At 36.2% G+C, this 27,609-nt stretch overlaps 1 protein-coding gene across 1 annotated transcript in view; it reads left to right on the forward strand.

Moving 5' to 3' along the window:
• Positions 1-21,559, forward strand: part of OGFOD3 (2-oxoglutarate and iron dependent oxygenase domain containing 3) — a 55,339-nt gene extending 33,780 nt beyond the window's left edge. Inside the window, 5 exon segments of the mRNA XM_044003316.1 lie at positions 4,521-4,585; positions 6,175-6,231; positions 10,383-10,536; positions 17,941-18,064; positions 21,323-21,559. Of these exon segments, the coding sequence (XP_043859251.1) occupies positions 4,521-4,585; positions 6,175-6,231; positions 10,383-10,536; positions 17,941-18,064; positions 21,323-21,459 (537 nt within the window). The 3' untranslated portion in view covers positions 21,460-21,559.
• Positions 21,560-27,609: the final 6,050 nt, after the last annotated feature.

The following is a 27,609-nucleotide window of genomic DNA, read 5'->3' on the forward strand; positions in this document are numbered from 1 at the left end:
CATAACTCCAGGCCCAGCACTCTATCCACTGAACCACCTAGCTGGTGTTTTGAGTATTGAATATTTTTTATTACATATTTTCCAGTTGCTTAAAGTTAATTCTTTTTTTTTTCTTTTGGTAAATGAAGGAGTTGTACTACATGATCTGCAAGGTCTATTCTGACAATGATTCCTAGAATTAGAGAATTACAGAATCTAAAAGTTGAAGTGGACTTCAGTGGTCATCTAGTGTAATTCATATATGAAAAGAATCTCCATTATAACATACTTGATAAGGTGTTATCCATCCCCTTTCCCAAAGAGCTCTAAGGAGGAAGGAATCTACCATCCCTCTTTTGGACAGCTCTAATTATTAGTAGGTATGTTTTTTTATGATAGCCAGCCTAAGTTTAACTTTCATATATAAATTCTGGCCTCAGGGACTAAACAGAACAATCTTCCACATTTTCTACATAGTCTTCTGTCTTCTATCTTCCATCTTCCACTTAGTGTAATCTTTAGAGGACTTGAAGACAGCCATTGTGACTTATTCCAGTCTTTATTCTCTAGGCTAAAGATGTCCAGTTCCTTCACTTGATCCTCATATATTTTGGATTCAAGGTCCTTCATGATCTTGGTTCTTCTCTTCACACTCTCTAGTTTTTCCACTTCCTTCTTAAATTGTAGTGCTTAGGGGCAGCTAGGTGGCCCAGTGGATAGAGCACCAGCCCTGGATTCAGAAGGACCTGAATTCAATTCTGGCCTCAGACACTTAACACTTACTAGCTGTGTGACCCTGGGCAAGTCACTTAACCCCAATTGCCTCACACACACACACACACAAAAATGTAGTGCTTAGAACTGAACACAATACTCTAGAGGAAGTTTGGTGAGAAGAGTAAAGTAGGCCTTACCTTTGTTAAAACTCAGGTGAACTATGCCCACAGCACAATCTTAATTTACTAGTTAAATAAATAATCCTATTAAAAAAAGAATGATATTAGTTTGGCATGGTGTAATAGGACCAATATCTACCAGGGACCCTGCCATCTAACATGTCAATTTGAGCTGACAAAGCAGAACTTAATTGGTAGGATTGGGAAAGATTCAAGCTGTAGCTTGAATAAATGTATTAAATAGCTTCCTGATAGCCTCTGCCTGTGTTTGTATGGATTTCTGGTCACCTCCAGGCATAAAAGGTGCCAACCATGTAGGATTAGTGTTTTTCAGAATTGGTGGATACCCAAAGACCAAATTACCCCACCTACTATGTTGAATCATGGCTCTTTCTATCATTGACTTTTGGTTTTTGTGGGTTTATATTGGATCCTGCAACTTTGCTGAAAGTATCAATTAGTATCTTTGGTAATTTTCTAAACTGTCATATAGGGATAAATATGCAATCAAATAGGAATAGTTTTATTTCCTTTTTATTTTTTACACCTTTAAGTTTTTGTTCTTGCTAGCATTTGTAGAATTATTTCAGTAATGCTGGGGAAGGCATCTTTACTACTATATTTATTGAGCAAGTTTATACTGAATGCCCACCGAATTAGGTACTTTCTATGATACTGAAAAAGATCCTTCTGTAGAAGCCTTTGGTTTAGAGGATTTTTTTTTCCTTAGCATAATTGGGTGTTATATTTTGTCAAAGACTTTTTATACAATTATTGAGATAATCATGTGGGTTCGGATGTTTTTATTTTTAATATGATTCTTTTGATTGTTTTCCTAGTATTGAATGATACCTAGTATAAATCCATTTTGATGATAATGAATGATTTCTTGGATGAATTACTGTAGTCTGTCCAATAGGATTTCATTGAAAATTTTTGAATCTTTATTCATTAATGATATTGTTATTATACTTCTTTGGGGCATTAGGGCACTATTTATCTCGTATAAGACACCTGGTGATGCACTTTCTTAATTATTAAGAATAATTTTAAACATTTGGGAACATCCTACTGTTCCCTATTGGGAATATCCTTTGCCTCTTGGAATCCACAGTGTCCTTGGCCTTATTAGGTTTTGATATGTTTTCCTTTGTCTTGAAATATTTGTGCATATATTAATATTCTTTTGCCTTATCTCCAGCTATTATCTTCTGATACTAATATTGTCCCATTTATTTTATTTGTTGATGCACAAGTTCTTAAATTGTTTTCTTCCTCTTGAGATGTTTGGTAATTTTAGTCTTTTTTCCAGTTTAGTCTTTATATTTCCCTATGTCACCATTGGTATTTTACATTTTGTTTCTCTTTAATTCTTTTCTGTTATTGTGGTTTTGTTTTATTCATTTTTGGGGTTAATTTGATTTCCCTCTACTTGGAAATTTTTCTAGTCTTTTAAAAAACATTTTTTAGTTTTATTCTGTAGCTTTTTTGTATTCTATTTAATCTTATTTATCCTAGTTTTCAATATTTCCTTTCTTGTTCTTTGTGAGGGTTTACTTATTTGTTTTTTTTTTTTTTTTGGCGGGGCAATGGGGGTTAAGTGACTTGCCCAGGGTCACACAGCTAGTAATTGTCAAGTGTCTGAGGCCGGATTTGAACTCAGGTACTCCTGAATCCAGGGCCGGTGCTTATCCACTACACCACCTAGCTGCCCCTACTTATTTGTTTTCTAATTTAAAAAAAGTCATATTCATTTCATTAAACCTCTTTTTTGTTACTTAATGTCTTTAGGAATATAATTTTTCCTCCGAAGACTTTTGTTACATCTCCGAAATTTTTATATGTCATGATCATGATCATGATCTTTCACAGAGTTGTTGTTTATACATTATTTTTTTTGACCCATTCATTCTTTATGATTTTGTTTATTAGTATCTATTTAATTCTGTGTTTTTGCCTGTACTCTTGGTTCTGTGAGGAATGGGTTTAGTATTTCTGCTTTTAAATGTTTTATTTTTTGCCTTTTCTTGGTGCCCCAACTTGCGATTTATTTCTTTTAAGGTGAATGTGGTACTGAGAATATGTATATTTCTATGTGGTCATAGTCATGAAATACCATAAAGCTTTCATCTCTAGTTCTCTCTCCCCCCGCCCCTTCTCTCTATTCTCCTTTTACTTTATGAGTGTCCACTAAGACAGGAGTGGATTTTGTTCCTTTAAATTCTGTACAGACTTCCTGTTCTTTGGACCATACCCCTAGAATTCAAAAGTTATTTTATATCAAATAAACAGGAATAAAAAAATTGTATGATTTATGATTAGGACCTTTGTTGTAAAGCATTAGGCAACTCCTTGACTAAGTAATCCTCTCTAACACCCAGGTATTAAAAGCTAATTAGCTTTTGGCAAAAGCACAAAAGACCTTAAGAAGTGTGAATGTCTTTGAAAGACTTACTAGCATAATTTTTTGGTATTGAATGAAATTGCATAATAGTATCAGCTCCTGACTATATTGCAGAAATATTTATGAAACAGCTTCTTTGAGAAAACATAATTCTTTTTTCATATATCTTTAGGTTGAGAGAAAAAAGAAAATATCATTTTTCTACAAATATGTTACTACCACGAAAGTTTTTGTGAATTTTAAAAATTCAGTTTCACTTTATTTTTAGTTCCAAATTCTCTTCTTCCCCTCACTCTTTCCCACCACCCTTTGAGAAGGCAAGGAATAGAAAACTCATTACAAATATCTAGTTATGAAAAACCATTTTTAATTTGTTCCCAAATTTTTTTAAAAAGCAAGAAAAAGAAAGAGAAAAAATATGCTTCAGTATGTACTCTGAGATCATCTATCTGAGTTTCTTATCTAGAAGTGGATAACATATTTCACCATGAGTCCTTTATAATTGTGGTAGGTCATTGTGTTCATCAGAGTTATTGTCTTTCACAATTATCATCTTTATAATTTTATTGTTACTGTGTAAATTATTCCCTTGGTTCTGCTAACTTTACTTTGTATCTGTTCATAGAAGTCTTCCCAGATTTTTTTTGAATCTACCTCCTTTATAATATTTTATGGCATAATGTTATTCCATCACATTCGTATTCCTACTTCTCTTCCAGCAGTTTTAAAAAAATTTTAACTGGAGAAATATAAGCCATAAATACAAAATTGGCTTTTGGGTTATAAGTTTTGAATTAACTTGTTTTCCCATTATTTGAACTTTGAAAAGACTTAGGGAATACAATTTAGGCTCAAAATAGGAATGATATTTGTATAACAGTTTCTTTACAGTTTTTTATACAACTTGTAGCCTTCATATCTGCTTCTCAGCCTGTATGTACTCTACCACTTTCAGTCTCCTCCATTTCTAACTTGCAGATTGGAATAACAAGATTTTTATAATATATTAACAACTAAAGGAAATACTATTTAGGTAGGAAAGGAAAAAAACAACTAGTATTAAATATAGGGAAATAGTGAATAAGTAAATGAACAAGTGTGTACATCAAGTTGTATAAAGCAATTATTTTCTTATGCATACAAGATAGTTATGCTACTTATATCCCTCAGTTAAGTCAATACCTGATGTTTTTTCTTCTGTTTCATTACTAAGTTTTCATTTCATTCTAAATCTTTTCCAGGCTTCCATCTTGGATTTACACTCTGGAGCACTTTCTTTTGGAAAGCATTTTGTAAATCTGTACAGGTAATAATAAAACATAGAAATATATGAGATTGAATTCATTTTTATAGTAGATATTGCTCAGAAAATAACTTCTATGGTATTTCATTCCAACCTAGCCCTATGGCCTCTTTACTAAGGTTGAACTTCATTTTTATTAATTTGGAAAATTCATAGCCTATTAATTTCATTTATAAACTTCCTAAGGTTGTGGGCAGCTCGGTGACATAGTGGATAGTGTGCTGGGTCTGGAGTCAGGAAGACTTATCTTCCTGAGTTTAAATCTGGCCTCAGACACTTACAAGCTGTATGACTTGGACAGGTCACTTCAGTTTCCTCATCTGCAAAATGAGCTGGAGAAGGAAATGGTAAACCACTCTAGTATCTCTGCCAAGAAAACTCCAAATGGGGTCATGAAGAGTTGAGAATGATTGAAAAAGAATGAACAAGGTTATAAGGTATTTATCGAACAAGTATAGTATTCCCAGATTTTTTTTAAACTACTTTGAAGAATTGGAAAAAGAATTAGGACTTGGCCTTTTACTTCAAGTAATTTATAATCTGCTTGAGTAGATAAGGTGTGCACATGTAGCACTGGAGAGCAATTAAGAGTTAAACTGTGTGTTAAGTACAATACCAGTTCACAGAAAGGAGAACTTGATGTGGTTTGGAACAGTTTAGAGTGGCTTCTTCACCTGGGCCTTGGGTAAGATGGATGGGTAAAAGGAAGGCATCCCAGATGGACTTGCACTGTTCAGTTTTTAGTTGAGTGACTGTCAGTAATAAAAGACACAAATTCATAAAATTATAGACTTAGAGTTGGGAGGACCCCTTAGAGGAGCCCTTGTCCAGTCCCCTATTTTACAGATGAGGAAGCTGAAGTGTGGGGAGGATAAGTGCCTGGGACAAGGTCCTGAAAAAGGAGTGGCAACGGCAGGATTTGAATCCAGGTCCTCCAACTCAAAGCCCAGTGTTCTTTTTACTGTACCAAACTGATTCATTTCACTTACTTTTGTTTGTTTTTTTGTGGGGCAATGAGGATTAAGTGACTTGCTCAGGGTCACACAGCTAGTAAGTTGTCAAGTGTCTGAGGCCGGATTTGAATCCTGACTCCAGGGCTGGTGCTCTATCCACTGTGCCACGTAGCTGTCCCCTCCACTTGCTTTCTAAACTGAGATGCCTTTGCTTTTTTTTTTTTTTTTGCAGGGCAATGGGGGTTAAGTGACTTGCCCAGGGTCACACAGCTAGTAAGTGTCAAGTGTCTGAGGCTGGATTTGAACTCAGGGAGTCCTGAATCCAGGGCCGGTGCTTTATCCACTGCGCCATCTAGCCGCCCCATGCCTTTGCTTTTGTGAGAGAACCAATATTTATTTTTCTCAACCCTGATGAAAGATATCATTACTTAATGTAAATTTATGTTCTTTTTGGAGATCTTTTTTTTCATCACTGCACTAAATAATTTCTTTTCAAAAGGCAGATTGGTTTTCAGGAATTTTCTTTTGCCACATTAATTAGTTAAATAGGGGAGAAAAAGGTGATTTTAAAGGTAGTAAGGAAAATAGGTAAGAAAGATGATTCATATCTTTTTATTAAGATAGTTTTGCTTTTTACAGATACTTTGGGGCAAAAATCCAAGATATCTTCTCAAAAGAAGATTTTCAGTTATACCGGTAAGACAATTCAAAGAAGTCAAAACAAAATCCGTTCTTGAATTTATTAGTGTTGGGTCTTGAAAAATCTTCTTGTTTAAATGTTCACACTGTCTATATTAGAACTATTCAAGAAATATAGCATGTGTCTTAATACTTGTCATTTTGGAGGACAATTTGCCATATATAAAGTATAAGATGATTTCTTTGTAATTTTTGTAAAAAGAAAGTCCTGATGCTAAAAGTGGATTTATACTAGATTACACTGATGAGACCGGAAATTGATTCAGAGAAAAAGGGATATTAGTGACAGCTCATACATTTTCTAAATTTCCTGTCTACCTCTAATAATCTAATGAATTTCTACATCTAGCTACTTAAGAAATAAAATTGTGTAATTTATTTTTGGTAATATACATTCACAGACCCAGCTGTGAATGTGCACCAATCTCTGTGAGATCTCTCTGTCTCACACACACACACCCCCCCCAACTTTAAATTTTTAAGTTTAGCAATAATATTTTTTAATATTGTGAGAAAGTGAGATAGAAGAAAAATCATCATGGATTCATACTTTTCTACTTTGAATCTCAGAGTAGGCAATTTGATTCAGATGTTTTATTAGATGCATAAGATCAATATTAAAATCTGTTCAGTTTAATGGATTGAATCCATTATTTTTGAGATATTTATATCCCATGTTTTCTTCTATAATTCTACCATGTATTCTGTTAATGATTTAGCCTAGCAGTTATCACTTATGTTCCATATAATGTCAGTTGTGGTTCTAATAGGAAATTGTGATTTTTTTTGGTATTGTTTCTCCCTGTAAAAAATTAAAATATGAAATTATACCTGTATCAAAAATGCTTCCCATGTGATAAAATTTTAAGTATGAAAATAGATTCCTAGGGGAGAGAGAGGGAAAAAACAAGCTTATTAAGCTCAAACTATATGTCAGTCACTTGTGTTAAGTGCTTTACAAATATCTCATTTGATCTTCAGAGCCCCACGTAATGTGGGGGCTGTTATCTCCATTTTAAGTTGAGCAAACAGTTGAGGCAAACAGATGTTAAGTGACTTGCTCAGGATCACAGAGCTATTAATTGTTTGAGGCTGGTTTTGCACCCAGGTCTTCTTGACTCCAGGCCCAGCTCTCCATCCAATAGATTGGTTTTATCAATTCCTTCAAAATTTCCTGTCTTTAACTAAGGGGAATTATACATTCCTAGCTTCTTGAGATTTTGTAGTAAGATGTAGTAAGATGTAATCAAATATTAGTCTGTCTTTTTTCAGTTATAGCTGTATGTCTAGTTTGGGTATTTTTGTGTCTATGAAATGTTTATTATTAGTTCATATTTCACATATTAAAGTAGCCCAACTACTTTTTAATCTTTTATATTAAATAGAAAATGAAAACAAGTATTCCCTTTAAATTTACATATCAGAAATTTTAAAAAACATTTGAAATAGAAATAATTGTAGAAAGTAATATTCTACTACATACTCTACAGATTATGTACCATGAATACTACTTGTATAACTATAGTCTTCTGGATATTTAAAGTCTCATTTCTTTCACTGTTAGAGGGATTTTATATTCTTTCAATCACTGCTTTTATTGGAAAATACTTTCATCAATATATTGCACTATGTATGCCATGCATTATCAATGGTGAAGATATTCCAGAGCATAAGCTGGTATATTGAGTTTGCTTGCCCTACAACAACATGAGGGCTAGTAGTGGAAAATACTTAGTGGATAATTTAGAGATTAAAGTTCTCTGCTGTTACTTCATAAAGTTGTTGCCTTGTTGGACTTCTTGGGGTCTTGGTCTGTAGAGACCGCTGTAATGTCTTTTTTCTCAGGCACAGTTCCCCCTCTTTTAGGGAAGTTTTTGAGAGTCAACAAGAATAGGACAAAATGTCTAGACCTGAATCTTATTGGCCATGTGACCTACATATATCCCTCTCACATATTTATAAATGCCATATTGACAATCAATGCATTGATATTGCACCATATCAGTGTTTAGCACAGTGCCTGTCACATAGTAGATACTTTATAAATGCATATTGACTAAGTACCAGGAAGTTATAAATGTTGATGACATAAAAGACTAGATTGTTTTGTCTTAAAGTACTCAGCATGATCAAGAACTTGATGCATAATAAATGTAACATAGTCCTTCAAGACTGCTTTCCTGCCCCCTTACCCCTGACCAGTACCTGCTTAATATGTTTATTGCATTAATTAATTATTTAGTTTGTTTGTTTTAGGGGAATTTGCAATGAACTCACCTCAGAAAATCAAATATCCCCAATTCAATTTCTTCCCCCCACAAAACATTAAATTCCCTAAATCTCTGTAATGATGCTTCTCAAAATTTCAACTCATAAGTCCTCATGAATTCTATAGCTCTGATGACAATGTTGCTTTACCTTCTGAGTTGTTGCAATAAAAATAAGGTGGGCTTTTCAGAATAAAATAAGCACCAGGGTGCTATATATGCCAAATCCCTTAAATGGAGTCTCTTTGAAAATAAAAAGAAATAGTTTTGAAAAGAAGGAATATGTAGGTAATGAAAAGTAACCCTGATCATATAAACTAGATTTATGAAAAAAGTTTGTCCTTTATTCAGACCAGTATGATTTTATGTGATGGGTTACTTTGTTGCCATGTTTAATTGATATATGTTAGAAAAGTTCCTATTATGTAGAGATACCATTTGCAGTGATAGAAATTCGTTTTAATTTCTTTTAAAAATTGGTCATCAGGGCAGCTAGGTGGCGCAGTGGATAAAGCACCAGCCCTGGATTCAGGAGGATCTGAGTTCAAATCTGGTCTCAGACACTTGACACTTACTAGCTCTGTGACCCTGGGCAAGTCACTTAACCCCAATTGCCCCGCAAAAAACAAACAAAAATGGTCATCATCTTCAAGTAGACAATGGTTCAACATTGTTACCTAAATGTAATGGAATATTATTGTGCCATAAGAAATGACAGATATGAAGAGTTAAAAGAAACATAGGAATTCAGATAGTATCCAGGCATCAAAGATTTAAATCTGGAAAAGACCGTAAAGGCCATCCCACTCTTTTCATAGATAAAGAAACTGAGGCCCTAAGAAGTTAATTGACTTTACCAAAGTGACATAGGCATCAAGTGGGCAGGGTCAGAAAGATAAATTGGTCCAGAGTGAAGTTAGCAGAACTTCAGTTAGGAATATACATAGTGACTTCAGCAGTGTAACTAGAAAGAACAATACTGGACACTACATAGTTACACTGGCCAAACTTGGCTCTGGAGAAGAAATGAGAAATTGCATCTCTCTCCCTTTGCAATGGTGAGAATCTATGGGTGTGAAATATTACATGCACTATATATGTTGGTTGGCTTTGCTGAATGGCCTTTCTCCCCTTCTTTTACATTCCTTGTATACAAGGTGTGGCTCAATGGGCATGGTAGGAGAATATATTTTTAAAATGTGTATGATGTTACAACCAAAGGGATCAATTAAAAATAAATAAAATGATCTTTAAAAACATACCTCTACTATAAATAATAGTTTATAGATATAGGTACTTTGTTATTAAAAGTATTTTTACATATGTTATTTCATTGCTCTTCACAGCAAGTACCCATACTTTACCCATATGGAAACTGAGGTCAGGAGTTGTTATTTGCTTAAGACCATATAGTTTCTATAGAAATAGAGCCCAGTCTGGAATCTTGTTCTTTTTACTCTGAGACTGGTATTCTTTTCACTATACCATACCACTTCTCTGTGGTATTTTTATCCTACGGGAAAATCAGATTCAATTTACATAATTTTGACTTGTAGCACACTTTCTAGGAATATAACTTGAGGTAAGTCAGTGTTTAGTATCCAGTGTATGCCTAGCAGATAGACAAAGTAATATAAGGCTGGCCACAGGGTCAGGAAAACATGACATACCGGCTATGACTGGTAAGTCACTTAATTTCTCAGTGTCCCAAGTGAATATCAAAGACCCTTAAGTTGCATATCTGCATCAGTATAGGGACTTTCTTCACCAGGAACTCCCTACACTGATGAAATTATTTGTTGGGAGTCATGTTAAGGATCATTAAAATATTTACTTTGCATGCGGAGTTTGTTTTTAAAGTGAGTATTGTTTTCTTTACAGTGATGTGAGGCAAAGAATTCAACATACAATCAGTCAAGCTTTTGATATCAACATTTCATCCATGTATCTGACAAAGCCTACTTTCTTCTCCCGGATAAATAGTACAGAGGCCAAGACAACTCATGATGAATACTGGCATCCTCATATTGATAAGGTATGGTATGTGTGTGTGTGTGTGTGTGTGTGTGTGTGTGTGTGTGTGTTGTGTGTGTGTAGGACATTTTGACTATAAGTCATATTGAACATAGGATTTAAATTATATATTGATTGAATTATCCTGTACATGACATATGGCAATGATACTTTGATATTTTATGAGATAGATCAAGGAAGAATTTTATGGGCAAACTGCTTATTATCATTGTTAATTTTCTACTTTATATCTTTTATTTTTTAATATTTCAGAATTTTATCTTGTACAATTTAGGGATTTGTTCTAGCTTCTTGTGTTATCAAAAGGAACAAATAGGGCATAACTATTTGTGAAATATTTATTAAATATAGCAATATATACATATTACTGAATTACTTTCTATGGAGGACATAAAGAAGTACTTATAAGAAATCATAGCTGACCCTGGGGTTTACATTCCAGTTTGGAATATGTAGGTGGAAAGACATATGTAGATAGAAAGCCAAATAATAATAAAAGTTTTAAAAAACAATGAATGAGTAAATAAATGAATGAATGAATATAAATCAGTAATAGATACCATAGAAATACAGAATTTCAGAGGAGTGGCCATGAGGGATCCTTCTAAGACTATGTCTGAGTAATCATTCAGCCAATAATTGAATATTTTATACCTAACCTCTCATATAAAGTGTGGAGGACCTGTTTAAGGCAGAGCAGTGACACAGAGCATTGTGGTTCATCAGCTCATTTGTATGTGACAGTTCTCAGAATTTTGAAGGTTATAACTGAGAACTAAGAGAGTAGGTATAGAGGCCCTTTAGAAACTGATTGGGGCTTTGATAAGAATGAAGATAAAAGACTTTAGATCTCCTCATTCTCTCCTCTGCATTAAGTCATGTAGTCGAGCTCTATGACTACTCTATATAGTAGTCATATAGTAGTATATACAATATATATACACACATATACATATACACACACACATATATATATATATATACATATATATATATATATATATATATACACAGACACATATGTATATACCCTCTATACCTACTCTCTCAACCCCCACTGGCTAGGTCCCCAGAGGGTTGTGGGTACTATGTCCCCTGAGGGCTCTAGAGTTAGATTCAATCTTAAGGGGCTGCACAAGCCCTCACTGGCATATTTTTTCCCATGATTATCCTTTGATATCAATTTAGAAGATAGATTTAATTAAATTTTAGTTAGGGATATTTACTAATGTAGCATAGTTTTGTTTTTTGTTTGTTTTTTTGCAAGGCAATGAGGGTTAAGTGACTTGCCCAGGGTCACACAGCTAGTAACTGTCAAGTGTGTGACGCTGGATTTGAACTCAGGTCCTCCTGAATCCAAGGCTGGTGCTTTATCCACTGCACCACCTAGCTGCCCCCTACTAATGTAGTACAGTAAGAAAGTGGTATAATCCCTTGAATCCAGCAATACCATTACTAAGTTTATATACCAAAGACATCCTAAAAAAGAGAAAAAGACCTATTTGTACAAAAATATTTATAGTAGCTCTTTTTGTGATGTCTAAGAATTGGAAATCAAAGGAATGCCCATCAGTTGGAGAATGGCTAAACAAGCTGTGGCTTATGATTGTGATTATTGTTCTGTAAGAAATGACAAACAAAACTACTTCAGAAAGAACTGATGGATAGTGAAGTGATAAGAACCAAGACAACATTGTGCACAGTGATAGCAGGATTGTTTGACGAAGAACTGCAAATGACTTAACTATTCCTTCTAAGCAATACAATGTTCCAACACAATCCCAAAGGACTAAGGATGAAGCATTCTATCCACCTCCAAAGAAAGAACTGATATTGATTAACAGACTGAAGCATGCTCTTTTTCACTTTCTTTCACTTTTTTCTTTTATTTAAATTTTCTTATACAAAATGACTAATATGATAGTGTTTTACATAATTGCACATGTATAATGTGGAAAAATTATTGGAGTTTTAGCTGACTCATTTGAGAGGGGCCACACCTGGCCCACCCTGGAGTTACTTATGCTACTGAGGTCAGAAGGAAAAAACTCTCCATAGGCAGTTTTTTGAAGAACCTCCCCTTTTGGGGGAGGGAGATTGAACGCTGGCTGAGGGGAGGCTGGAGTTGCTTCCAGAACGCTTGAGCTCTCTCAGTTTTTCCCAGTGATGTGAGAAAACTAGCAGATGTCCCAGGTGTGGTGAGTTAACACAAAAACCCTGCATTCCTTTGAATTAGCTTAATTGGAAACGATCTGGGGATTGTATAGACTTAGGTTAGAGTTAGGAGAATTTATCTGTATTTCTTTTTCCCTATTTCCTTATCTTTGATTTTTTATTAATTTCACCTTTGTTGTTTAATTAATTCCCAAGTAATAAAATCTGATCCTTTTGTGGAAAAGAAGCTATAAGGCTCCTTTCTTATTGGCCTGAGAGAAATATCTAAAAGGGCAGTTCAGAGGGGAGGGAGCTTTGAACCTAGAGGTCCCTTATTATTTCTGGGACCCAGTATTTTGGTGAGTCACCCAATTAATGCTCCATATATTAAATTTGGGCCCAACAATAACCTATATCTGATTGCTTACCAAGTCAGGGAGGAGAGAGGGAAGGGAAGGAAAGAGGAATAGAATTTGGAACTTAAAACTTTAAATGAAAATGTTTATTATTACCTGAGTTCAAATCTGGCCTCAGACACTTAGCACTTACTATCTGTGTGACCCTGGGCAAGTCACTTAACCCCAATTGCCTCACTAAAAAAAAAAAAAGTGGTATGGTAAGAAAGGGGATACAAAATATTCTCTTAGAATTCAGCAACACTCTCTCCCAAGAATAAACAGAGTCCAGGAGAAAGTGGCCTCAAACTTAAAGAGCCTTTTTGGCCAGGGGGTAATTCACTGTGTCCTTGTTTCAAGAAGTCCTCTCCTGCCTTAGGCACAGTGTCCTGTTTCTTCTGGGCTCCTTGTGGATCCTTGAATCTTCCTTTAGAAGAAAAAAAAACATGCTCTGTTTATTCTTGGGCTCTTGATACAGAGAGAGTCATTAACTGTTCAGAGGTGCTTCCAAAATGCTGATGGGAATTCCAAAATCCTCCAAATCCCTCAAAGCTCACCAGGTCCTCCTTCAATGAAATCGGGGAGGTAAGGAATGAAGCCAAAGTGTGTCCACTGCCTCCCTCTCCCACCCCGCTCCACCTTTCCTCAGGGGCTTGGTTGAAAGCTTCTATCAGCAAGTAATCTGTTAGACTCTTGAATCCCTGATTACAGACAAGGTTGTTCTTTTTGTATAGGCCCCACAGGGCATTTATGACCTCAATCACTTCTTGTGACCAATATCACTTTTGTACAGGCTTTATAATCATGACTTCACTGACAGTTTAGCCAGTGACTATCTAAATTGGTCTAAAATGACTTTTCTCATTCAGGTTAAACTTACTGATTGATTGATTTAGCAAAAATGTATAAGGCCTTGTTTATACCTGGTAAGGAGATGTCTATGCTGTCTCCTCCTTAAATAGAGGTTTTGGAATTCATGGCCCTGATCTCCAGTTAGCTGAGATGAGTGTGATGTACCAAGGCAGATTAAATCTTGCAGGATGATGAGGTTTCCAAATGATGAGGTTCCTGGGGCATGATGATGTCATAAGTCATAAGTAGGAAATAAGATTAAGACAGTGCCTGGCACGTAGTAGGCACTGCTTATTGAATGAGGATTGACTGACTGATTGGAGGGAGAACCATTGATGATTGCTTCTATGAGAGAAGATAAATATAATATAAAGGGAGTTGGGGACCTTAAAATGGTTATTTTTTTGCAAGGAACTAGTACTTAGAGAGACCACTTATCTAGGCTCAGGAGAAGGTGAATCAGAGCTCTTGGAGGTAGCTGACATCCAGAAGAGTAGGAGGATATGGGCCCAGTAATCATAGTTTCATGATAGTTTTCTACAGCAGCATGTAAATCAGAATGGGGCAGCTAGGTGGTGCAGTGTTGGAAGGACCTGAGTTCAAATTTCACCTCAGACACTTAGCTGTGTGACCCTGGGCTTAACTTAACTCCAACTGCCTTAAACATTCAGGGCCATCTCCATTTGTCTTGATATATATATATATATATGTATGTACGTATGTGTGTATATATATATACACACACACACACACACACATATACACACACATGTATATGTATATGTATGTGTATGTGTATATGCATATGCATATGTATATGTATGTGTATGTGTATATTATATTATATTATATTATATTATATTATATTATATGTATATGTATATGTATATGTATATGTATATGTATATGTATATGTATATGTATATGTATATGTATATGTATATGTATATGTATATGTATATGTATATGTATATGTATATGTATGTCTTGGACCTAGATGGCTATGGAGGAGAGAATGAGGCTGGTGAATTTGCACAGACCTCTCTCACTTAAATCTAATTAAGTGTAATTCATGACATCACCCTCATGTCATGGTCCTCTTTGAAAATGAAGAACAAACAACATCAAATCAGAATAAAGGAGGTAGATGATGGCTAGGTTTTGGTTTTGGTAAGGTGTGATTAGAGATAGGACAAGGGGTAAGGGATTTAAGAGAATAATGTAGAATTGAGTTGGTTCACCAAGGGGTCCAGATAGGGAAAGAGAATGTAGCTAGTGCAGAACTGACATTAGGGAGAAGGAATGCTGGTACATATTGGGTTTTATGGCAGCTTCATATAAAAGATGATGCTTGAGCTGTATCCTAAAGGAAACAAATATGAAGGATATATATTCTAAGCATGGGACATGACCAGTTGTTTGTCCTTCATTCTCTTTTTTTTTTTTTTAGACTTTTAAGCGTTTATTAAGGAGAATAAGAATTTGGTAAAGAGAGAGAGAAAGGCCTAGATTCCTATCAATTAAAAGGAGAGCACATTTCTAGCTCCGCTCTCCACCAGAGTCCAAAGGAAAAAAGCTGTCCTTCATTCTCAAAGAGGACCAATAACATCAAGAAGGTGATGTCTTGACTTGTGAGAGAATTATCTTCAAGTGAAGCTACTTCAGAGTCATCAGTCTCACTATCTCCTCCAGAGTCATTGAAGTCCAGCGGCAAGACAAAAGTCAAGATGACTGGTGATTGGTCCTAGTTGCAGTGGTTGACCATAGTCTTTCTAAATTAAAGTCTTTCCCAGGTCTCCATTTGATGGGCATCTCCTCAATTTCAAATTCAACTTTTTGTTTTTTATCTTTATTTTGGATACCGATCTAGTAGTATTACTAGGTCAAAGAGTATATATGGTTTTATAGCCCTTTGGCCATACTTCCAAATATTGCTCTAAAGAATGTTTGAATCACTTTACAACTTCACCAAGAGTGCATTAATGTCTCATTATCCCCATATCCCCTACATTTGTCATTTTCCTCTGCTGTCCTATTATCCAGTCCAATAGGTATTGAGGTAGTACTCCAGAATTGTTTTGACCTGCATCTCTCCAATCAATAGTGAGAGCATTTTTTTTCATATGACTATAGATAGCTTTGGTTATTTAATTTGAAAACTTCATATCTTTTGATCATCTATCAATTGGGGAATGGCCCTTATTTTAATAAATTTGACAGTTCTCTGTTTGAGAAATGAGGCCTGTCAGACAAACTTGCTTCAAATTTTTTTCACAGTTACTATTGCTTACTGTATTTCCCTCCATCCTATTCCCTCCCCATGACATTTACTCTATTTTTTATCTTTCACCCTGTCCCTCCTCAAAAGTGTTTTGCTTCTGATTGTCCCCTCCCCCAATCTGCCCTCCCTTTTATCACTCCCTGCCCTTATCCCCTTCCCCTCCTACTTTCCTGCAGAGTAAGATAGATTACAATACCCAATTGAGTGTGTATGTTATTCCCTCTTTGAGCCAATACTGATGAGAATAAGGTTCACTTACTCCCCTGTACCTCCCCCCATCTCCCTTTCCACTGTATAAGTTTTTTCTTGCTTCTTTTATGTGAAATACTTTAACCCATTCCACCTCTCCCTTTCCCTTTCTCCCAGTATATTCCTCTCACTCTTTAATTTGATTTTTTTAAAGATAGCATCCCTTCATATACCTGTGCCCTCTAAGTATACTCTATCCAGCTGCCCCGATAATGAGAAAGTTCTTATGAGTTACAAGTATCATCTTGCCATATAGGAATATAAACAGTTTAACCTTTTAATATCCCTTATGATTTCTTTTTCCTGTTTACCCTTTTATGCTTCTCTAGGGTCTTGTATTTGAAAGTTAAATTTTCTATTCAGCTCAGGTATATCATCAAGAATGCCTCAAAGTCCTCTCTTTCATCGAATTCCCTTTTATTTTTATTTTATTTATTTTTATTTTTTGTGGGGCAATGAGGGTTAAGTGACTTGCCCAGGGTCACACAGCTAGTTAGTGTCAAGTGCCTGAGGCTGGATTTGAACTCAGGTCCTCCTGAATCCAGGGCCGGTGCTTTATCCACTTGCCATCTTCCTGCCCCCTCCCCCAACTCTTTTTTTTTTTTTAGTGAGGCAGTTGGGGTTAAGTGACTTGCCAAGGGTCACACAGCTAATAAATGTTAAGTGTCTGAGGCCGGATTTGAACTCAGGTACTCCTGAATCCAGGGCCGGTGCTCTATCCACTGTGCCACCTAGCTGCCCCTCCCCCAACTGTTAAGAAAGAAATGATTGTAACTTTTTATGGAAATAGTGGTGGAAGGAGTCAGAGGACCTAGGTTTGAATCCTGGCACTGCTACTTTTTACTTTTCTAACCCTGGTTAAATCCCTTTTGTGGGCCTCAGTTTCCTCAACCTATCAAATGAAAGGGGTTAATCTAGATAACCTCTGAAGTCACTTTCAACTGTTGCACAGAGCATTCACTTTTTAAGTGTGAAGATGGAGAAAGGTTTTCTGCTAAAGCTTTTGGCTTCTATTTTGTTTGCACTATCAACTATAGAGAAATTTATTGTCTTGATTTATTATTAGTCTCAGGTTTCTAATCATTTAGATTGGAAGTGTTTGGTTTGAATATTAGTCATTTAAGCAAAATTTAGCTATAAATGGGAACCCAGACAAAAGGGCATTTGAATGATATCAACTATTCAAATATTCAGATAATGCTGTGATCTCATTTGAATGTTCCTCCAATAATACAGATAATAACCTATCCATTCCTCTCTATCCTGGGAATGACTTTGCAAATATATCCTTCTTTTAAATTGTCAAGACATTTAGAAAGGATTACCAAAATGAAGGCTATTTATTTTTTTATTAACTTTCAGATAAATCAGAACCAATCAAAAAAAGGAAAATCTTACACATGACTTTTAAGATTTCATTTCCACAAATAAATAACAAATAATCTGATTCCATTCACCTTTTTTTGGTTTATAGATAACATATGGTTCCTTTGATTACACCTCATTACTATATCTCTCAGATTATATGGAAGACTTTGGTGGAGGACGATTTGTGTTCATGGAAGAAGGTCTCAACAAGACTGTGGAACCAAGAGCTGGTAGGTCTCTTTTAAAAAAGTGATATGATACAAGATAAGTTTTGAATTTTTACTGGACTTTTAATAATACCTAGCCTATCTCTTCTGTCATAGGGAAATACATAGTTTTTTGTTAACAGATATTTTACTTAGCTCACCTCTCCAAAGTGGCAGCTGTTAAGTCTTATGTAGTCTTGACTATGGCTTCTTGGTACTTGAACTTTTTCTTTTGGCTGTTTGTAATATTTTTTTCTTTGACCTGAAAGCTCTAGATTTTTGCTATGACATTCTGGGGAGTTTTAATTTAATTTAATTTTATATTAAGGGGGTTTCTTTCTTTTTTTGTTGTTGTTGGTTTTTTTGTTTGTTTGTTTGTTTGTTTGTTTTGCGGGGCAATGGGGGTTAAGTGACTTGCCCAGGGTCACACAGCTAGTATGTGTCAAGTGTCTGAGGCCAGATTTGAACTCAGGTACTCCTAAATCCAGGGCCAGTGCTTTATCCACTGCGCCACCTAGCTGCCCCAAGGGGGTTTCTTTCAAGAAGTGACTAATAGTTTCTTTCTATTTTTACTTTCCCCTCTGGTTCTAAGAGTTCTTGGCAATTTTCATTTATAATTTCTTGAAATGTAGTATCTTGTGTTCTTTTAATTTTTGGTCATGATGTTCAGATAATCTGATAATTCTTAAATTAGCTCTCCTTGATCTCTTTTCCAAGTCATTTGTGTGTGTATTTTAATGTTATAGTATTACATTTTCTTTTTTCAGTCTTTTAAAAGATATTTCTCATAATAATTAGTTGTTGATTTCTTTTTTTGACATATTCTGACTTTCAGGTTATTTAGTACTTTGTTAAAATTTTCCACTGTTGCCATTCTCCTTGCCACTTTTTCCTCCCTAGCTATTCCATTTAGTATCTCTTGTTTCATTTCTTCTAGGTACTCTTGTAGTCTTTAGGGCCAGGACTTATTTTTTTCTCTGAGGCTTTACTTGGACTTGTGAGTCCAAGTTTATCCCAGGCATTTCTAAGTACAAGTTTTTTTTTTTTTTCCCCATAGTATTAGATGTTTTTCTTGGCTTGCTCATTTCAGCAAACTTACTGTCTAGGTTGGGTGGGGTAGGAGATTGTATTTGAGTCAGGTCCTACTCCTGTAGTAGATGTGGTGGGTAAGAATAGTCTCTTTCTTCAAGGAACTCCAGGGCTCTTCTTTGCTTATAGCCTCCTTTTAGTTACAGGGCTCTAGGAATGCTCTCTGTTGGACTATCTCTTAGGTTCTTCCCCTTCCTATCAGGGTCTGGGATTGTCACAGGTGTTACTCCAGGCTGGTCTTTGCCTATGGACCTTCTGCCACTGGTTTTGGGGCCACTGTCTCCACTGAGCATCTCTGGTTTCAGGCAAATCTGGACTTGCCCTGGGACTGTTTCACACCATGGATTCTGGTGATCTTCTGTGTACTGCTTAATCCAGGTGGCAGAACCTATAGGTTATTGTCTTTATTTCTTTTTTTTTTTAAATTTCTTTGTGTGTGTGTGTGTGTGTGTGAGGCAATTGGGGTTAAGTGACTTGCCCAGGGTCACACAACTAGTAAGTGTCAAGTATTTGAGGCCAGATTTGAACTCAGGTCCTCCTGAATCCAGGGCCGGTAATTCTATACACTATGCCACCTGGATGCCCTGTCTTTATTTCTTTTTAACTAGTATACTTTAAAGTTTTTACAATGGTGTTTTGCAGGAAATCTAGGTTCATCTAGATTCCAGCAAAATGCCATCTTCCTACAATTTTCCCAAAGTCTAGATTTTCTAAATGGCAATTCACAGTGTAAAACTTAGAATACTCTTGTATTCCCCCCAAAGGAAAAAAAAATTATGTTCCTACCCATTTCTCTGGGTTCGTTTTCTCCTCTCACTCCTTAATTTGACCTCCTCATGTACAAAATTAACACATTTTGATCTATGCATCAACCCATTTTTTAGTACCCCCTGTTAAGGCTAAAATTCTAGCTATATTGTCTAAAATATCTAATGAATGGTCGCCAATAAATTATAAGCTTTAGCAAAAGTTAGACTTTTAAGCATTTATTAAGGAGAATAAGAATTTGGTAAAGAGAGAAGAAAAGGCCTACATTCATCTATCTATTAAAGGGAGAGCGCATTTGTAGCTCCCTTCTCTACCAGAGTCCTCAGGAAAGAGCACGAGTCAGAGCACCAGGTTCCCCCTTCTTCCTCCCACAAGCAAACATCACTTCCTGACGCCAAAGAAAAGATGCATGGTCTTGCCCTCAAAGACCTTCACCTCATGGCAGAGCTCTTCTACAGTAAGTCTCCAGCAGGTGGTGTCATTCCAGTCGTTACAGTCCCTGCTTTGTTTCTTTAAGAAATGGGGCGTTTCCTTGATGAAACAGTCAAAAATAACAGAATATAATAATCTATGCTAACTAACAATATGTTAATAACAGTATAGAAAAGGGAGAGAAGAAAGTTTTGTCAAGAGAGGTGGGGTTTTTTTGTCCTCATGAACCGGCGCTTTGACATTAGTCTTGCAAACGGAGGGCCTCTGCAGAGAGTACATGTTACAGATGATGTATATTATAACAGAAAGAGAATTTTTATAGTAGCCCTCTAGCCCCAACATACACACATATATACAACTGTGATGAGTAAAACTAAATGTGTGGTCACCTTAAATTAGAAGCTTTTAGTACCAGTCTTTCAACATTAAGCATTTGTTAAAGCATAGTAAAGAGAGAACACATGGAGTTCAGAAAGTTTAAGAAGAAGCTTATCTATCCTAGGGTTCAGCCTGGCCTCCTTCTTCTCCTTTTCTTCCGCCACCATGAGGTTCCAGCCACTGAAAAAAGACATAGTCAGGGAGCCAGACTTACTTCCTATTTCCTGCTTCCTCCTTGGAAGAGGCCGTCTTTCAAGCTGATTTGGTTAGATTGGTTCACTGGACCTTAGGGTGGTCTCCTTGTTGAATTCAAAGTCCTTTGCTTCTGAGAACAATACCCTATTTAGGGCTGGCCAGGTGTGGTTTCAATTTAATTAGCTTTAAGTAGGTACTCAATCAGTCTCACTCAATTCAGTCAGTTCTAAATCAATCTCCAGGTAGGGCCTCTGGGCATTTGTCAAATCCCATTATTTTCTCACACAACCAAATCCTGAGTTTAGGGACTTAGTGTATAATTTAAGTGGTCCAAATGACAACATTTAAAAAATAACCAATTATCTTTCAAGTGTTATCACCTTGTCTTTACTAATAATACTTGCTTTCTGCTTCTTTCAGGTCGAGTCTCCTTCTTCACTTCAGGTTCAGAAAATCTCCATCGTGTAGAGAAGGTCCACTGGGGTACTCGGTATGCAATCACCATCTCTTTCACCTGCAATCCTGACCATGGCATTGGGGACCCAGTGTTTCTTTAAAATAAGGGTCCCAATGGGTGCAAGGAAATGTTAGCAGCTACTTTGTGGGGAATATCACTTGTCAACCTGAAAATTAATAAAAACAATCAATATAACAAAATTAAGGTCTTTAATTGGGGTAGAGGAGTTGTAGTTCATGATATTGCCATAGCAAGTGCTAGGAATACCCAAAGAGTAGGGTTGGGAACAGAGTTTATATAGGGTACAAAGACAGAGAAAGTGAAGAGACTGCCTTTGGGAGGGCTATGTACCTCATAGTTTCACATAGCAAGCTGAGAGAGTGATGAGATTACAATTGAGAGGGTTAAGTTTGCGGTTCATAAAATAATCAGAAGCTGGAATTATAATATTGGGTCAGCCTCAGGCAATTCATTGGCCAGGGAATGAAACTAGATGGTGTTTGGTCAGTTCTTAGTCAATTGTGTTTGTCACACTGGAGAATCACTACCATACACACAAATATTTATTTAATCTATCACTTATTTACAATGAATTTTATTTTGTCAGTATTTAATTTTTTTATCAGTGTATGAATCAGGAACAAAAGAATATTTTATTTATTCACTCATTTGAGAAATACAGAGGAAAAATTCTAGGGCTGAACATACCTGCCTGTGACTAGAACAGCTGACATCATTCCATTTTGGGGGGCAATGTATATAATGTGACCTATATTTAGAAACATCCACATTTGTGCATAAGCATAGTGAGTTTTTTTAGATGACCATACTCAGATTTGGACAACCATTTTAGGGCTATTCAAGACCAATTAAAATATCAGCCCCATTTAAATTCATCCATTATTCACATAAACATAATGTTTAGCCTTTCTGCAGGAAAAAAAAACCCACAACAATTAACCTTAAGTACATTAAGTACAGTTGAAGGAATTAATTCTTCAGATTGTTTTTTTTTTCTGCCCATCCTGTTTGAGATAACGTTTTTATTAGCTTTGAATTACCATACATTTGAGCCTCTAAATAGACACATTTCTAGATATTGGCCAACATACATCACAACATTCATTGTCTTTGTACAAGTTCATTCTGGTTACAGAACTGGTATTTTATTTAAGCTCTGTTCAGATATTTGATAGATAAATAAAACTAACTCTGGGAAAAGAGAAGGAACACAATTCATTCGAGAAATAGGTCTTTATAAGGAACTTATGGTCAAAAGTATAAGATAGCATGCCAAGTTTGAGAGGGGAGAGTGATGGCAATGGTTCATTTATCAAGAGCTTGTATCATTTAAAATATTAGAATTTTTAAATCTATCCAATCAGAAGAGCTGTATTTAACCTGTATTTAAAAACAATAAATGCAAGTAAAATGCAAACTGCCATTTACATTTAGTTAATTACTCTTTGACTTCAAGTAGAAAGTTTTATTTTTTACATTCTGTCAGAAATAACATTGAGAGTTTTCATCTTACTCAAACAAAAATATCCTTTTACTTGAAAATCCTCTTCACCTGGTTTTTAACCACTTTAGATTGCTTAGTAATGTGCAGACTAACTTATTTCTCCCCTTTAAATTTAGCCCATATTAGTTACTATCATAAAAATATTGACTACTGAAGAGATGACTATGTAATTTGATATTGAAATGTGACTGACTAGTTGCTCAAGTCCTACTTACCACCGTATTTATTGTTCAGTTATCATAACACATTGGGCTTTCTGGCTCTGCTCAGTTGGAGAAAAGTTTCTAAGCATCTCCCCTGTGGCCCCCCCATACACCCTAGACATGTACGCTTGCACACATACACGTACACACACACATACACACAAATAGAATCTCACACCACATACACTCAGGCTAAGGGTTGTATTAAGAAAACAGTGTTGCTTAAGACAGTCTCTGGAAAGATGTGGCATAGACTGAAGGATTAGGGGTCTGAAAACTTATCTGGCATTGGGCCAGATATTAATTTTTCTGCCTTTTATTTCACATATATAACATGGGTATAGTAAGATGGTCCCTGTAAGAACTTGCTTGTTATTATTTGAAAAAACATAATCTTTAAGAGCTTTTAGGACTTTATCATATGGAAGTTGATCTTTCTGCTACATAACAATGAATTTCATGAGTCATAGATTCTCTACACTGACATGGAGAGGGCATGAAGGAAAAGCAGCAACAATAGCAGAAAACAAACTACCATTCTGGACTACTTACCTGTGACCTTCCTAAAGACAACCTCAGTTTGTTCTCACAGTTTGGGGAGAAGCAGGGTTATGGACTAATAAAATATAATAATTTGAATTTATATTGTAAAAAACAAAAAATCCACTAAGATTTGGGTGAGATGAATTTAAGGAAAGGTGGAAGGAAATCTTAGTGTCTTTACATGAGGAACTCTTGTCTATTCTAGTTCTTTACTTTTTAAAAATTGTTGTTCACTCATTTCAGTAATATCTGACTCATCTTTTTTTTTTTTTTTTTTTTTTTTTTTAGTGAGGCAATTGAAGTTAAGTGACTTGCCCAGGGTCACACAGCTAGTAAGTGTTAAGTGTCTGAGGCTGGATTTGAACTCAGGTACTCCTGACTCCAGGGCCAGTGTTCTATCCACTGTGCCACCTAGCTGCCCCATATCTGACTCTTCTTGATTGCATTTGAGGTTTACTTGGCAAAGATACTACAGTGGTTTGCCATTTCCTTCTCTAGCTCATTTTACAGATGAGGAAGTGAGACAAACAGGTTTAAATGACTTGTCCAGAGTCACACAACTAGTAAGTGTCTGAGGCCAGACTTGAACTCAGGAAGATGAGTCTTCTTGACTTAAGGCCTGGCCCCTCTATCCACTGTCCCACCTAGCTGTCCTTTTAAAGATTTTCTCTATAGTAAACACTTTGCATCTCGTCTGTGATGTGAATTTACATTGAAGGGGCAGAATACTCTGTTCGCTGTTCAGGCTGTACTGATTTTTGGCCTTTTGAATTATTTGAAAGATTGATGCACCTACTGGTGAATTGTTTTGCAAACTTTGCTGATTGTTTTATGAGGAACCTTGCATACTTGCTGTATCTGAGAAAAGTAATAAATACATTTTTAAGAAATCAAATATGTCTGCTGTTCTTTTTTTTTTTTTTTGGTGGGGCAATGAGGGTTAAGTGACTTACCCAGGGTCACACAGCTAGTAAGTGTCAAGTGTCTGAAGCTGGATTTGAACTCAGCTCCTCCTGAATCCAAGGCCGGTGCTTTATCCACTACACCACCTAGCTGCCCCCTTGTCTGCTGTTCTGAAAGAAGTAAATTGTATTATTATTTCATTTTATTCCATATAGTTCAGTGTAGTTATGGTGCTGAAATAGTAAAGAAAAAAGTGGGTAACACCATTTAGTCAAAACTAAACATTTTATCCTTTGAAATACATCAAAATATTTTGTGGCTTAGAAATTTTACTGCTACCCAGAGTCCCTTTTATCTGTTTTACTCTAGAATTTCAATCAAAAGATGAAATCTGTATGTTAAGCCATTTCCAAAGAAAGTTTACTTTCTTCCCTCCCCCGCTTTTTCCTATCCACACACCCCAAAAAAAGATGTTATAGAGAGATAGCATGTTATATTGTGGGATATGAAATTGTCCAATCTGAAAAAAATCCCCACTGGGGCAGAGCCCCAAGTCAATAGCAATTAAAGGGTCCATGGCCCCTTCTAATGAAGTGGACCTCAGATATTCCTCATGATCTGAGATACCCTTGGTCCCTAGCACCTTGTGGGTTTGGTACTAGGTTTGATATACCTATACACTCTGGAGAGGCAATACAGAATACAAAATCCCATTGGATGATAGACCTTGTTTTGAGGGCCAAAAATGATGTATCAGCCAAAATTGGCATGTATCAGCCAAAAATCTGCAGTGGGGATCACAGGTTGGGTGAAGCACAGGACATCTCCACTAAGTGGGCATAAGATGGCCACCTGCACATGTTGGACAAGAGATAGTGGTCCAGAGGTCCCAAAAATAAGTTGAAGGACTTTTCCAAAGAATCCCACCCATGCTGGATTTGGACGTGGAATTTGAGTAAACAGAATGGAGATATCTTTGTCAGCATTCTTGTGGTTGCTCAGGTAAGCATCATAACTGGTAAACAAGTAGTGAATGTTACTGTGAGAAATGGGTAGTTGTCTCCTCTCAATGTGGATATAACAAGTCAGTCATACTCCTCCTGACCTGTTTGTAGGACAAAGGTCTCAGATCCCCTCCTCCCCCTCAGGTTAGCAAGGTCACATGGTTCAAGGAGCCCTGGTCTCAATTAGGTCCTCTCCAGAGTTCTGTCCATATAAATATAAGGAAGTATAAGGTCCACTCCTGAGTCATGCCCATACAAGGAAGAGGGGTGGGAATACTGCGTTGGGATTAGCTAGTTTTTGCGTGTAGATTGTAATTGGACCATTGATGAAAAAGGGGAGGGTCCATTCGCATTAGGGACTAGGGTATAAAACAGGGCCTGCGAGCCCCCTTTCTGGGCACCCACTAGCTGCACACTAGGGTGCCTCCTCATGAGAAGAAAATAAAGCCTTTGTCACTTCACTGCTGAGTTCCTGAGAATTATTGAGAAGAGGATGGATTTTTCCCTCACAGTTACATTAAGTTTGAGACCTACTATAAGAACCTATCCTATCTAATTATCCTTATATGATTTATGTAAAATATCAAACTTATTAGTACTTATTGGAATAGAGTAGAGGTCCTAATAAATCATCTCACAATATAGAGAGCTGACCTAAAGATCAGGACCAAAATAGGAATAATGTGCAAGAGATAAAAGCAATTTCCACTATATCCCACTGTCTGACATTAAGAAACCTTACTAAGGAATAACACTAGAAACTAACAACAGAGCAGGCTACTCAGCACTTCCTACCCCTAGTCACTACTTTAGCAGGACTGCACCAGCCAACTCTACTGGCTTGCAACAGAGCTCAACTCTCCTCTTCCCTGTCCTTTCTTCATTTCCTACACCTCAGAAAGCAAAAAAGGCTGAAGCCTGTTCTGGAAAAGCTGGCAGTATAGAAGTACTCTATTCTGCAATATTGTTTGCTCAGAGAGCTAAAAAAACAGGTCACAGGAGCAGGATACCTGCATGTTTATGAATTGATTGTTTCTGAAGCAAAGGGGACTGGCATTCACCTGTTCCCAGTTCTATCCTCCTCTCCACTCTGCCCTAGAAGTAACTTGGGACAAAGACCAAAGCTAGTGAAACATGCATTGTTCAGTGTGGGAGGAGGCTGAAAGAACTTTGAGGCCCAGCCTATGGGAAAATATCCCATCAAAGGGGAAGTATTCAGAGTGATTGGAAATATAGTGGAAAAAAGACTGAAATTACCAAAGATCTCAGGAGATAGAAAAGTCAATCAAACACCTTGAGCATAACTGAAGAGAACATGGCCATCTAAACAAGTTGAACATCTATGAATAAATTTGAAACACAAAGAAAGGAAAATGAGTCAACACTTGATGAGGCAGTGGATCCCACAGATCCTCAATAGGTCATGGAATAACAGTAGTATGTTTCTGAATGGCTGAAGTGAGACAGAAGAATTTATGGCTTACAAAACAAAAATAATCATCAGAATAGAAAAACCTGAATCCACAGAGGCAAACCTCACCAAAGAAATAAATGAATACAGCTGATAAGGAATACACATTCACAGAAATAAAGGACAATCTGAAAGAAGAGGAACTAAAAAGCAATAATGATAAAAGAAAACTATACAAACAAATCATTGATCTGGAAGACAGGTCTTCCCCCCCAAAAAAGTGGGAAAAAAATAGGAACACCATAATGCAAGAGAAAATAAAATAAACTGCCCAGAATTTCCAAGCACAGAAAAAAGTACTAATCAAAAGAATCACCGTATGATCACATCCCCTCTCTCTATATACTCCTAATTGCTCTAATAATTGTTCTTATAAAGTTGTTAAGACTTACAAATATTATCTTTTTTTTGGTGGGGCAATGAAGGTTAAGTGACTTGCCCAGGTCAAATTTGAACTCAGGTTCTCCTGAATTCAGCGCTGGCACATTATCCAACTGTGCCACCTACCTGCCCCGAAATATTGTCTTATATAGAAATATAAACAGTTTAACCTTATTGAATTTCTTACAGTTTTTCTTTCTTATTTCTTTTTTACCTTTTT

This window comes from Dromiciops gliroides, chromosome 4, assembly GCF_019393635.1.
Source record: "Dromiciops gliroides isolate mDroGli1 chromosome 4, mDroGli1.pri, whole genome shotgun sequence".
In the NCBI taxonomy this organism is placed as follows: domain Eukaryota; kingdom Metazoa; phylum Chordata; class Mammalia; order Microbiotheria; family Microbiotheriidae; genus Dromiciops; species Dromiciops gliroides.